Here is a 14,211-nt window from a genome sequence, read left to right on the forward strand (position 1 = left end):
CACATACAGCACCATCTCACATAGTTGCTTAAAGTCACAACTAACAGAAACCCCTGCAGAACGTGGGAAAGGTAAGCAGTTTTTTGCCTTTTTTGGCTTATTTTTAATGCAAAGAAAAACTGATTTAGCTAAAATAGAAGAATTGTTGGAGTCTAATCTATAAAAAATCCATCATAAGCTGCACAAAATGAACCTTTTGAGACCAAAGGTTAGCTTTTCTTTGATCATTTATACATTTTTAGTGTGCTCTTAAGATTTTTTATGAAGTTGTCTCATGGTTTTTGGGCAGGCAGCAATTACAGACACATCACAAATTAGATTCAGTTCAGTTTATTTCTATTGCGCCAATTCATAATATGTTATCTCAAGGGGATTTACAAAACAAAACAACAAAAATTTAAATTTTCTATGTTAAGGAAAAGTAAAAGGTTAGTCGCAGGAGAACGAGAACGTTTAGTTGTTTATTTATCTCAGCCGAAGCCAACCTCATGAAAAGAATTGCAGCTAAACAGATTGTAGCTTCAATAAAGAGTTAAAGAAAGAAACAAAGTTAAAAGATAAATAAACTAGGGCTGAAGTTCAATCCAGCAGATTGGGGAGAGATCTGTAATGGGATCTTCCCCCAATGTATCTTGATTTCTATACATGAGCAGAACTTTAAATTCTTTTACCAACTTATTACACATACATATTTATACATATTTGATTTTACTTTATTCAACAGACTCATGGTCCACAAAGAGATGATACACAACAGCACGACATATAAAGAATAAAAAGACAAAATAAAATAAAAATAAAAAAGAATCTTATAAAAGACTTGCATACCAATGTTTCCACAGAGCCGATTGGTATCTTAGCGCACTGAAAGAGGGAGGTGGAAACATTACAATAAGACTGTTCAATGACACATGAACTTGTATATCAGATTTCTCAAAAGAGCCTGGAATGTTCTGACATGTGCATTACAAAACATCTCACTTGCACTGCTAAGCCTGGGTTTCTTAAGCAGAATTCTCAAAGAGTTGCTATACGCAATCTTAAGCTTCTGCATGCTAGCTTTTTTAAATTTACACCACAAAGGAGCTGTATACAAGGGTGTACAGTAAGCTTTAAACAGGCTTATTTTTACCTCATCAGTGCACATATGAAATTTCCTCCCCAGAATGTTTGCCTGAATGTACAACATGCGACACTGCCGATAAATATCATCATCATCACAGAGCTGGTCTGTGATGACCCAGGTATTTAGTTTTGGAACAAACATTTAACTTTTGCCCTGACAGAAAAAAATCAGGGAAGCAAAGTTGTTTGTCTGCTTTAGTCCTACATACTAGTACAACCGTTTTCTTAGCATTATACTGCACATCAAATCTCAACCCATAATCAGAGCAGATATTCAGTAACTGCTGAAAACCAGCACTGCTGGGTGAGAGTACAGCCAGGTCATCAGCATACATAAAGTGATTGACCAAAGTATCACTGATCATACATCCAGTTTTACAGAGGTTCATTTCTTTTGACAGGTCATCCATGTACAAGTTAAACAAGGCAGGTGAAAGAAGCCCACCCTGACGCTCACCGTTACTCACACCAAAGGAGGCAGAGATGTTATTGCCCCATTTTACATGCATTTTCTGGTTAGAATACCAGTAAACCAAAATTCGTATAATAATGTCCGGAACACCTCTTTGTTTTAATTTGCCAAATAACTTGCAGTGATTGACATGATCAAAGGCCTTAGAGGCATCAATAAACCCAATTAACACAGATGAATTTTTTCTTAGATATGCTCTTGCTGCCTCTTCCATAAATACAGAGATCAGTTCCCAACTTGGCTTTGAAACCAAATTGACTATCTGTTGTACTAATAAATTGATTGAGCCGACCAAGCAAGATTTTTTCTAATACTTTACATATCACATTAGCTAAAGCTATTGGTCTGTAGTTATTAAGGCTACCCACCTTACTAGTTTTGTCCTTAATTACTGGCACAAGGGTAACAGATAATAAGGAATCAGGCAACTGCCCATGGATCATAAACCCAGAAAAACACATTGCAAGAAGCACAGCCACTTTTTGGCTAGCATATTTCAGATGTTCTGCTGCAATGCTATCAGAACCTGTTGTCTTATTCTCACACAAGTACGCCTGTTGGACTTCACTAGGGGTTATTATAACCGCATCACTCTTAGCAATGTTTCCCACTCTATAGGGTTCACTTTTTACACAGTTAAATAAGGCAGAATAGTGCTGTCTCCATAGATCTGCTATGAGTCCCAGATATGCCCTCTATGGTACTGGGGAGTAATACAGCAGACCTGTTAAAGGCTCTGACATCATTCCAAAAGCCAATGACATTATTACAAGGCAATTTTTCAGCCATGGAGTCTGCTCTCATGTTCTGCTCACATTTGGAAATATATCGAATGGCATATTTAAACTTTGCCCTAATGAATTTTTTATAATATAGGAGAGTCCCATCTCTTGGTCTACCTCCTTGTACCCACATCTTATATGCCTGTTTAGCTTCTGCATGGTATCCTGACACATGTTTATTCCAACTTGGCCTGATGTCATTAGCCTTTCTGCATGTAAGGTATGGTCTTGTACTCTCATACAAAGCATCCACAATGCTATCATCCATAGTATGAAGATCTATACAGTGAGAAATATCATTGCATTTAACGTCTGAGCACATAATAGATGAAGAGGAAGACTTATTTTACTCAAAAGAAGATCCGTTTTCATATGATATGCTAATAAGTTATCTTTAGAGAGTCTGGACCATTTAACTTTAGCTGTGGGGGCACTATTTGCCCCCCCATATAAACGCCGGAAGACTTTTAATATCCAGCATCATTAAAAATGGAACATGATCAGACATAGAATATTCATATAAGATTTCTATTGATTTTACAACAGCATGGGCGTCAGCAGAGCTAATGCAATGGTCAAGCCATGACGTTGTATGCAAAGCTTCACTTAAATAGGTATAGCTGTCTGCAGGTAGCAGGAGCTGACTGGACAATATAAAACTGTTATCAACACAAAACTGCTGCATATGTTTGGCAAATGAAGAATTTTCATCAGATATATCTGCATTCATATCACCTACTACATACACAGAAGTAAAATAATGGTCATCAATAAAATAGTTCAAGAAAGCAAGTCTATTCAAATAAATATCTTCATTCTGAGGACACTCATAGGGTGTGTAGACATTAATAATGACAAATTCTTTGTTTCCAAATTTTAAATGTACAGCAATACACCAGTCAACACCAGTTCTGATGACATTTAAAACTGGATCCAGCTTTTTGTGCCATAAAATAGCCACTCCTCCTGCGATTCGACCCCTCACTAAGCCCATAGAAAGATCCACAGTGGATTCACCAGCTCCGCAGAAGCAGTCATTAATACAGTTCATACCTCCCAAATCCTGTTTCGACAAAAAAGTTTATTGTAAACAAAGAATATCAAATTTCTGCAACAGTCTATTCACAACCAGACGTCGTGCTTTATCTCCAGCTGTTTTACCGACACGCAGTCCCCGGCAATTGTAAGAAATAACACGCATTAATTGGTCTATGAGGAATTCAATGCAGCCGTAATATAATAATACAATAATATAATATACATAAAATAATTATTATACATGATTTATGTTCGTCTTCAGAGGATGTTCCCTGATGCTACGCATCTTGGTCATAAATGCAAAATAGGAGCACTCGAGATCTTCCCCAAAAGTCAGACAAATTCTGGAGGATCTGTAACGCAGAAATGGGAAATAAAACTTAATCTACATCCATGTGATGTCAGGTGGGGAGTATTCCCTCCGTAAATGAGCAAGAAATTTTGTCTTAATCTAGAACTAGTGCTTGCTATTTTTATTGAGATCATGAACGTTAAGTTTCACGTTAGTTTTTGTAGATGGAGAAGGACAGTGAAAGACTCACGAGGCTTGTTGGGCAAGTTTGATACAGAAATACTTTAAGTTTTTCTTGAAGCTAAATTTGAGTACATGTAAAATGTAAATCTAAACCTATATGTAGCTGTTTTTTATGTAGGCTGCTGAATGTTGAACATGTTGTGGTTTTGAGTTCGCAGGTGCTCTAGCGCCCTCTAGTGTATGTCTAAGAAAATCGCTGCCAGTGACCCAATCCTGCATAAGAGGATGCCAAGAGGAAAACCCAAGAATATATTGCAGAAAATGATTTAATCCAGTTTGTTAATTTGTCCTTCTTTACAGAATGGCATCAAAAACAGTTCAGACGGTATTTGTGGTTCTCGGCGCCATCGGGCTGATTCTGGTCATTACCTGCTGCGCCCTCCCTGAATGGGCCGTAGGACATTATGATTATATGGTAATCATATAATTAAAAGGCATTTTATGGTTGACATTAGCATGATAATTATTATTAGTTAGCTTTGAAGGTTTTTTTTTCAGCCATTATTTTATGTGTTATTGTATAATTTAAGAAGTATGTCTTTATAATAACATAAAATATAAGAATTTTGACTTTGCAGATTCCTGACATCATCATCTGGGCTTTCCTAAACTGTTTAAAGACTCAATGATATTAATTTATATAAACTTCTGGTTTGGATGGGAGTTTAAAAATATTCTAAAAAAAACAAAACAAAAAGAAAACAAAACACATATTTTGACATTCAGTAAAGAGAAATTAATTTTTCTATCAGATTTAATATTATGGAACATGTTTAATAAAGTGAATGTAAATAACTGTTTCTCTGTCTTTGGGTTGATAGGAAGCTCATGCAGGTCTGTGGAAGATATGTGTGAAGCAGAGAACTGGACTGCAGGTGTGCAGACCGTTTGAGAGCATCGCTGTCGAGGTCCCACTGCTTCATGCCTCCCGGGCTTTGATCGTCATCAGCTGCATCCTCGGTATTCTCAGCCTCCTCCTCCTGTTCTTTGGTTCTGACTTCACCCCATGTGTTCAGAACCAAGATACCAAGACCAAAATGATCCTGGCTGCCGGATTGGGCCTGATGCTGACTGGCCTGCTGGTGATCATCCCGGTCAACTGGGAGGCCAATGCACCAGTGTGGGTGTGGGAAGTGAGGATGGGAGCGTGCATCTATATCGGCTATCTAACTGGTTTGATGTTGATACCGACTGGAGTTCTGCTTTGCTGTTTCGGCAGACCCGGATCCAGCAGCCTTGGAGAAATAGTCAGCTGCTTAAGCAACAGAGTTTAAGCTAATTAATTTAGAGTTTTTATGGAAGGCACTGCTGTTCAATAGACAGGTAGACAAGGGAGTTGATTTGGTAAAAACTGGGAAGACGATGTGAAATTATCACTTTCATACTTCTACCATTCAATGCTGGAAGGCATGAACTCTGTAAGACATGTGACTTTTATTTCCAGAGTTTTTCTGAAAATGTCACTTAAATCCTGACTTCACAAAGATCCCAAGCAGAAAAATGCTTTGCTTATTAAACCCATTTTGTTTTTTTCATGCTTTCTTAATTCCAGTTTAAAAAACTGTCAACATAATTACTAACCAGATTTGCTTCAGCCAACAATTTCATGATGTTTCTCAGTTTTCCGCTTTATTTTCTATTGACAAAACAACTATTTCTGTTTTGTATCATAATCACAATAGATCTTATCTTTGGTCAAATTCAGACGTGTTTGAAAAAATAAATAAGATGTATCAAAAATTCCATTTCATAGAATAGGCTTTTTTTGTTTTGTTTTTTACACAAAAATATAAAACAAATTTAAGCTACATACAGAAAACTTTACTTCGGCTATTTTATTCATCTCTGACTCATATGCAAAAGAATATTGATTTACACAATTATGCAAACCCTTCAAGTAAAGTGTTACCATCTGACTTTATTTTATCTTATATTTCAGCTTTTGTGTGTGTATTTTTCATTTGCAAACAAGAATTAAAAAGAAACGTTTTTGCTAATTTTGCATAACTACTTTGATTTTCTTCCCTTTTGTAAACATTTTCGAGATCTGCACATCGCAGTCATCCTGTCCTTTGGCTTAGATGTCAACAGTTTAATCTGCTGACATCCAGCCACAGCAGACTTGTGAAAGTTGGAGACTTTTAAACTTCCTTATTCAGTAGTATAAGTGAAGCCAACGTTGTGTACGTAAGACCATTTCACAATTGAAGATCCACCTCGTTTAAGACCAGATGTAACAGAAGAACCTCCAACAACTGATCCAACTACAACTTTTAAAAAGGTAAGCACTTTTTCAAAATTGATTTTTATTTCCATCAAAATAAAAAACAAAAGAACTAAATTATTGGATTCCTTCTAATTATCAAAAATCACTCACAATGTGGATATAATTACCTTTTTCTTTCATATTTTTATGCTTTTCAGGATGATCTGAGGATTTATTAGATGGATGTTGGGTCGTGGTTTTAGTGACGCAACTGAAGGAGAAAATGTAAATTATTTATGTTTCCTAAGACATGACACTAACTACATTTCCATTACAAATGTGTGTTTATATTTATAATTGTTCATATTTTGCTAATGCTAATTCACGTTTGATTTATTAAAATCACACACATATAAGCTTCTTCACACGATAAGTCATTACAAATCATGGCAGTGACGGATGTAACCAGTTACATGAGGTTCATAATTCAGCCATGTTGCGAGCGCTCATCAGCCATCAGAGACGGCGGCGTCTTATTCAGGCGTTGGAGCCTAGGCCTGTCACGATAACAAATTTTACTCAGCAATTGTCTGAAAAATTATTGAGAAACAATATTGTTTGACGACCATTTTAAACTGATATAATGGTGATGACATAATAATGCAAGTGATATCCTGCAAAAATAGATGCACTTTATTTTCAAAAGAACACTAAGCACTGGAACTGGTAAACAAAATAAACAAAAAAACAAAAACAAAAATAAAATTGACTCTCAGGCTTCATTAACAAAAATTGCACTTGAATAAAAACTAAACAACATAAAATCAAAGTGGAAATAAAAACTACATTCAACCAAAAGAATGCAGATTATGAAGTCTGTATACCATCTTGCCCTTCAATAATCATTAGATTTAGATGGAGAAGACAGGCATATCAGACTACCTGATCCAATAGTTCACTCCTCCCTTAAGCTCAGTTCACACTACACAATTTTTTTTGCCCCGATTTTCCAACGATCCTGAGATCGTTGGACAATCTTAGGATGTCCAACGATCGTAACCAATCATCCTGTAGTGTGTAGTGCGTTAGGACTGATCAGGTCCAGTCGTTATAACGTCGTGGCGCTCCGATCTAAATCAGGCATATTCATGTTGGATTGTCTTGGCCGGTTTAACACGGCAGCGTGTGGGGCTTTCCCCGACTGGGAGCGAGAACGCAGCCTGTTGCTGCAGAAAGCGCGGATTCCCCTCCGTGCTTTCTGAGGGGAAACGGCTGACACGGCGCAACCCAAAGTCCAGCGGACATCGGAGATGATATGTGGAAACAACATTAATGTTTATTCATGCAAAGAATATCCACAGAAATAACAAGAGGAGGAGTTGGAGGGAAACTGGTACTGCAGTTGATAAACCCGGTAACGGTTCAGCTGTTCATCGTTAGCGTGACATAAATAGGTTATAATGATAATGTTATTCATTCAGTCAGGACTTTACCTGACACTAGCCACACGCATTGCACGTAGATTCTAGTAAAACATTGATTAATACCTGGTTTTAAAATGAATTAACTGGACTTGTAGCCATTATTTTGAGCCCATTGTTCTCAATGTAATTTTAAACATTAAAATGGTAAATACTAATAAACCAATGAAGCTTAAACACACAGATGGTAAAGACAAAAAAACAGAATAACTCGCCCCCACATCAAGCCCCGTCCTTCACTCTTTTTTCCAACGCCTTTTCTTTTTGTTACATCTTTTATCGCTTAAAATAAGCTCACAATCTATCGCTATTGCTTCGTCATCAGCCGTGCTTGTTTACATTAATTCACGTATGACGTAGTGGGCTTTTACGGGATTTTCTGTCTGAAATCTGAATGCCGGTGAGAGAGTGTGGTGTGTTGCTCTTGCCGTGTGGCTGGACAACCCGATCGAACCGTTATGCCTATGATTTTTTGTCGGTTAATGTGTGGTCTCAGGTTTTGAAAATGGACCGACGATCTAAAATTGTGTAGTGTGAACTGGGCACACTACACGATTTAGTGGAGGAGTTAGTGGAGAGCACCGGAGTTGAGCCTTTTTTCATCCAGTGTCACCAATAGAAAGAATAAAGGCAGGAAGAAACGATAAATCCGATAAATTAAAATGAGGTCAATAACTTTCATTTATCATGCGCTTAATTGATTTATTGTTTATCGCGACAGGCCTAGTTGGAGCAACAAGCGCCTAGAGCTGGGAGCTGCTACATATGTGGCATTTCAGAAAAATTGTAGCTGGCGATTTTACAGAAGAGCGATGGATTCAACACAAATGACACACAACTTTTGTGTGTGTCATTTGCTCTCACAGCAAAACTGTGCAATGCTGTGAGAGCAGAGAACAGAAACCACCATCGTTCTGCCACTTCCCGTTATCTTCCTCATTTCTGCCAGGACTAATGTCTGGTTGTTGATCATGTGACTCGTGTGATGTGAAAAAAGTCTTTCAATACGACTGAAAAAGCACAGCAAAAACATTAGTTTTTTTAAAGAAATTGGTGTGTTTCCAACAAGCAAATTCAATTTCATAATTTCAATTTGTGTAATTCTATGGTTAATGGAAACACAGTTAATGTTTGGTGGGATAAAGTGAAACACTAATAATCAGGGTTTCCTAATGCAGCTACTGCAGAGTTGCGACATTGCAAGCAACTTAAACACTTTTCTTGAGAAGAGGGACAAAACAGGTCCTATGGATAAAGCACAAAATTTGTATAAAATATAGACAAAATATAATTTTTTCAAATATCTGACTAAATTAACCTGGGCCATGTGAGCACAACAATGTTTGTTTTCCTGGTGTTTGCTGAATATTTTTTATTTTAAACATTGTTTTGATTTTTTTCTGACCACATTTCTTCCTGGAAGACGATGGTTCCCCACCATCCTTCCAGTTTTTAATGATGCGTTGGACAGTTCTTAACCCAATTCTAGTAGTTTCTGCAATCTCCTTAGATGTTTTCTCTGCTTGATGCATGCCAATGATTTGACCCTTCTTAAACAGACTAACGTCTTTTCCACGACCACAGGATGTGTCTTTTGCCATGGTTGTTTAAGAAATGAGGAGTTACTCATTGCATCAGCTGGGGTTAAATAACTTGTTGCCAGCTGAAAGATAATCGCCTATGCAGTACTTATCCAATAGGAGGCTTGTACCTATTTGCTTAGTTAAATCCAGGTGGCGACTTTTTTTTTGGCCAGGCAGTGTATTACACAAACTGCTTTAACCATTTGATTTCTGGTTTTTAGTTTTTGCAGAATGGCATCAAAAGCAGTTCAGATGGTATGTTTGATCCTCGGGGTCATCGGCCTGACTGGGGTCATCACCTGTTGTTCCCTCCCTCGATGGAAAAGGATAGCTTTCACAGCAAACTTTGTGACTGTACAGGTAACTACAGATTATGATTCAGAGAGCATCACAATGTATTTTATGATTTAGGTAGACAAAATATTATGTTTTGTTAGCTCTATGTTTTATTACTCGACTTTTATTGTAAGTGTATTGTTACTGTATGTTTTTAGCAGCATGATACTTACTTAACCACTAGGTATTCAATATTATCAGCAAGTTTTCTATTAGATTAATATACATTTTTGCAGGAACTACTGTGTATATATATATATATATATATATATATATATATATATATATATATATATATATATATATATATTATTTTTTTAACTGAACCTCTTAGATTAAAATAAAGAAAAAATATTTAAAATATCTGACTGGTTTAACATACAAATTGTTTCTGATTACAAACATTTTTTTTTTTTTTTGCTAAATGCCAAAATATTTTGAGATAATTTTTTAGGAAATTCTTTTCAGTTCACATATTCTTTTCTCTGTATTTGACTTTTACACATTAAGACTCAGATAAAAGATTTGGTTTTCCTTCCACATCTTTTCACAATAGCTTGCTTAGTCAGTAGGTCCATTCCTACTGACTGAACCAATATGCAGCTATGTGAGTTTTTCAGCTCTGCTCACTAATTTTGACATCATGGCTCCACAAAGAAACATTAACTTTGTTGTTCTTAGTGGCTTTTTGCTTTGAGTATTGTCTGTTAGAAAGATCAATTTGACCCCAACCTTTAACTTCCTGCTTCACTATTTCCACATAATGTTCTTTCCTCATGATGCCATGTATTTTGTGAAGTGAACCAGTTGCTCTTGCTGCAAACATGATGTGATATAGTATCCATCCAGCGATGGATATTTAGTCCATCACTGGATTAAAAAATATAACAATATTTATTAATGCGAGACATATTGTAGCTTTTTTGGACCACAGAACAGTCAGTTTACATCAACGAACACTAATCTGGCTTTTCATGGTGCTGATGGCTTCTTCCTCTCTGAGTGGCCTTTCAGCCCATGTTTGGCAAAAGACTAATTTCATTTCCAAAGAAGTCTACAAAGTTTCTGAAAATAGAAATATATTAGGTTTTATATTTGATTTAATATGTAGAATATTTAGAATATCTAATATTTTCTTTCTGTGTCTTTAGGTGATTTATGAAGGTCTATGGATGGTCTGTGTGGCACAAAGTACTGGACAGCAACAGTGCAAAGTGTACGACTACATTCTGTCGCTACCCTTTGACCTTCAGGCTGGCCGCGCCATGATCGTCATCAGCTGCATCCTCTGTGGGCTCAGCCTCCTCATCCTGTTCTTTGGTTCTGACTTGACCAGATGTTTTCAGAACCAAGGCACCAAGGCCAAACTCAGCCTGGTGGCCGCAGCGGGCCTCCTGCTGGCCGGCCTGCTGGTGATCATCCCGGTCAGCTGGTCGGCGCATACCATAATAAGAGATTTCTACAACCCTATGATAATGAATTTCCAGACGAGAGACCTGGGAGTGTGTATCTATATCGGCTGGGCAGCCGGTGTGATATTGATCCTGACTGGAGTTCTGCTCTGCTGCTTCAGCAGACCCAGATCCAGCAGCTCTAGTGGAACCGTCAAATACCGCAGAGATTCAGGTCTAAATGACAACTTAATTTAGAGGTTTTATGGAAGGGGCTGGTGTCCAATAGACGGAGAGACAAGGGGGTTGATTTGGTAAAAACTGGGAAGACGACACCAGAGATTGTAAATACTTTATGCTAACAATAACTGGATCTGATTATTATTTTCATATTTTTTCTGTTGGTGCTCGAAGGCTTGAACATTTTTATTTCGAACATTTTGTAAGGTCTTTGGGTTTGTTTTTTTCAAACTGCCTACAAATCATTTATTATGAATTTGTTCTGTTTGTTTCTTTACACTGATCACTAGAGATTAAAAGCTGGTGTGCTGATGATCCTGACTGGAGTTCTGCTCTGCTGCTTCAGCAGACCCAGATCCAGCAGCTCAGGAGGAACCACCAGCTGCTACAGCTACAGGGCTTCAGCTGCAAACAATGACGTCATTTAATGAGAGGCTTTATGGAAGAGACTGGTGTCCAAGAGACGGGTAGACAATGGAGCTAAAACTGAGAAGACGACACTAGTGACTGTAGCAAAAATATTATATGCCAAGAATAAGATCTGATTATTATTTCCATAATTTTAACTGTGTGTGCTTTAAAGTATGTACTCTGTATATGTTAATTTCTAACATTTTGATTTGGTTTTTTTTATCTAGGCAAAACTCTTAAATTCAGAGTATTTTTTTGGAAATGTCACTTAAAATTGACTTTAAAAAAGACATAAGCTTAACAGAATATTAAGATGCATTAAGAGTTTCTGTTAACAGAAAAATTACATTTCATAGTGATCGTTATCTTGACAGACATAGCAAAAAATAAAAAAAGAAAACTTTCTGAAACATCAACGTCTTCAAATAAAATAATAACTCAAACCTTAGCGCAAGGTTCAAAACCACCAGGTTATATGAAACAGACTAAATATTTTCTGTAGGTTTTCTCAGCACACGGATGATTGAAAACACCAGAAACGATTGAACTACCCAGAAACAGAGAAGAAGTTAGCTAGCTGCAGCTAGTCGCGTCTAACTCTTGAACATTTAAATAAATTAGAAGAAGCGAAAGTTGAAGGTGCTTAATGTTCTTTGTCCCAAAGCAGATATTCCTTTAGGAAAAAATTTAACAAACTTCGCTTATGGTTGCAAACAGCATTGCAGGGAGATAAAAAGGAAAGAGTGCGGATGCGGGAACATGACGGACAAAAACCAAAATATACTTCAGTGGAGATGTGAAAAAACACATGGAAGACATGAAAATGAACAAAGATCCTTATTTTGGTATAGACTGATGAAAATATATTAAAGCAAGATTATTAGCTTTACATATAATGTTTGAGTTCATAAAAACATGAGTGAAAAACACTTTTAAACAGCTTGTAAAACTAATGTTCAGCAGAACATTAGTCTGCTTTACTAGAGTATTTAAGTATTTTAATGTACACATGGCAGTTGATTTCTTTCTTTGATGCACTAAATACATTTAGTGTTTTTGTATATATTGATATATAAATATATTCTTTTATTTTGGCAACTACTTATATAGGAAAGTGAAACTAAACTCTTAAAGTTACACATCTGTTTGGCCATATCTAATTTAAAAAATATGTCATAAGATCATTTTTTGGCAATATCGCCAACCCCTAATAGAGCTCTTTGACAAAACAAAGTAAGAAAATATGAAATGAAAATACCAAGGGAATAAATTGCTCCCCTTGTTTCTTTAGATGCATGTTGTGATAATAAGGCTTTGTTTTTTTTTTGTTCTCTTTTTTCTTATTGTGTTCTTGTATCTCTAATCTACAGTACCTGGGTAAGTTTGAGTGTCTGTGACTCGATTCCTTAGCTGGACAATCCTGAGATTTCGAAGGCGATTTCACAGCAGGTCCCTGAAGCAGCCGGCCAGTATACTAGCAGGAATCTTCTTCAGTGTGTCCTCCAAGGATCTGGCTCGCCATCTCATCCAAACATCAATAGGGAAAGAAAAAAAGAGAAAATTATTCTACGCATAATATGCAGAACAAAAGAAAATAAATTAAACTTAAATCACCAATGTCTCAAATAAAATCACCACAAGTTAAATATATTAAATCGCTGCATAAAACTTTCATTTAACAAATAGAAAAAAACCTCAGTTTGAAATTATTTTAACTGACAACCTCTTTCTGGAATTATTTGAACTGTCACTCATGAAATCAGAACATGTTCACATCTATTTTTTTTATTTTTTCGTATTCATTTTTAACTATTTTAACACAAAACATTGAACTTATGAACACATGTTAACTAAATCTAACATATAAAAATGTAAAAAATGCTCCAACAGGCTTTAAAGATGCTTTAAACTGGTTTTAACTTTCTTTTCACCGTGCCAAACGACCCTAACATAGTCAGTTTGCTAACCAACTGTTAGCCGTGCTAGCCGTTAGCTTCACTCGGCGATTTCACTCACCGAAGTTTCCAGAGAAAACACAACTCCATCCAGCTCCGTCAACGATGTAGCACCATACAGCATTTGTTTTCACACACTATTCTCTCATTTTTATCTTTAATTTTGTCCACAATTTGTCTCTCAATTCTCACTGTTCTCTCCATTTCTTTCATTCTCTCTCTCTTCACGCGCTTCTTAAACACACAAAAGCAGGAGGGTGAAGCCTGCCCCCTGCTGGTGTTGCAGAGAATCACAACGGCTCCTGCAGCGTTGCCTTATTCCAAACTGAATTAAATTAATACCGTATTTTCAGAACTATAAGGCGCACCTTTAATTTTAAGCCATTAATTTGAACAAAACACGACAGTATGCCTTATAATCAGGAGCGCCTTATATATTGTTCTGGAGTAAAATAGCCTCTAGTGAATTAATATGGATTAATTCTGGCCTCGAAGCGACCTTGTGTGGTACTGTCAAAATGTTTTACATTACATTACGGCTGCGGTAGTCAGGCGCGTCGCGGAGTAATACGTAATGTGCTTTGACTGACTAACTTATCTGAATAAAGATCGAAAATAGACCATTGTTTCTGGAGCAGATTTCCATACATTTAAGT

The 14,211-nt window shown here is 36.6% G+C and overlaps 2 protein-coding genes across 3 annotated transcripts; both read left to right on the plus strand.

Annotated features, from left to right (window-relative positions):
- LOC106700200 (claudin-4-like) lies at positions 1-5,905 on the plus strand. The gene is made up of 3 exons (XM_014474968.2): positions 1-71; positions 4,253-4,367; positions 4,774-5,905. The coding sequence occupies exons 2-3, from the start codon at positions 4,254-4,256 to the stop codon at positions 5,224-5,226; spliced, it is 567 nt and encodes a 188-aa protein (XP_014330454.1). The 5' UTR covers positions 1-71; position 4,253; the 3' UTR covers positions 5,227-5,905.
- Positions 5,906-6,149: 244 nt separating this feature from the next.
- Positions 6,150-13,767, plus strand: LOC102236709 (claudin-4-like). Of its 2 annotated transcripts, XM_023348596.1 has the most exons (4): positions 6,158-6,233; positions 6,377-6,443; positions 9,444-9,582; positions 10,710-13,767. In XM_023348596.1, the coding sequence occupies exons 3-4, from the start codon at positions 9,454-9,456 to the stop codon at positions 11,205-11,207; spliced, it is 627 nt and encodes a 208-aa protein (XP_023204364.1). In that variant the 5' UTR covers positions 6,158-6,233; positions 6,377-6,443; positions 9,444-9,453; the 3' UTR covers positions 11,208-13,767. The 2 variants fall into 2 exon arrangements, with proteins under 2 accessions (XP_023204363.1, XP_023204364.1); XM_023348595.1 differs by lacking the exon at positions 6,377-6,443 and having other exon boundaries at positions 6,150-6,233.
- The last annotated feature ends 444 nt before the right edge of the window (positions 13,768-14,211 follow it).

This window comes from Xiphophorus maculatus, chromosome 16, assembly GCF_002775205.1.
Source record: "Xiphophorus maculatus strain JP 163 A chromosome 16, X_maculatus-5.0-male, whole genome shotgun sequence".
Taxonomy (NCBI): domain Eukaryota; kingdom Metazoa; phylum Chordata; class Actinopteri; order Cyprinodontiformes; family Poeciliidae; genus Xiphophorus; species Xiphophorus maculatus.

Coding starts and splice junctions, on each gene's coding strand:
- LOC106700200 (XM_014474968.2), top strand. CDS start 4,254: ATGGCATCAAAAACAGTTCAGACGGTATTTGTGGTTCTCGGCGCCATC. Junction 4,368..4,773: donor TAGGACATTATGATTATATG/GTAATCATATAA, acceptor TTGGGTTGATAG/GAAGCTCATGCAGGTCTGTG.
- LOC102236709 (XM_023348595.1), top strand. CDS start 9,454: ATGGCATCAAAAGCAGTTCAGATGGTATGTTTGATCCTCGGGGTCATC. Junction 9,583..10,709: donor CAAACTTTGTGACTGTACAG/GTAACTACAGAT, acceptor CTGTGTCTTTAG/GTGATTTATGAAGGTCTATG.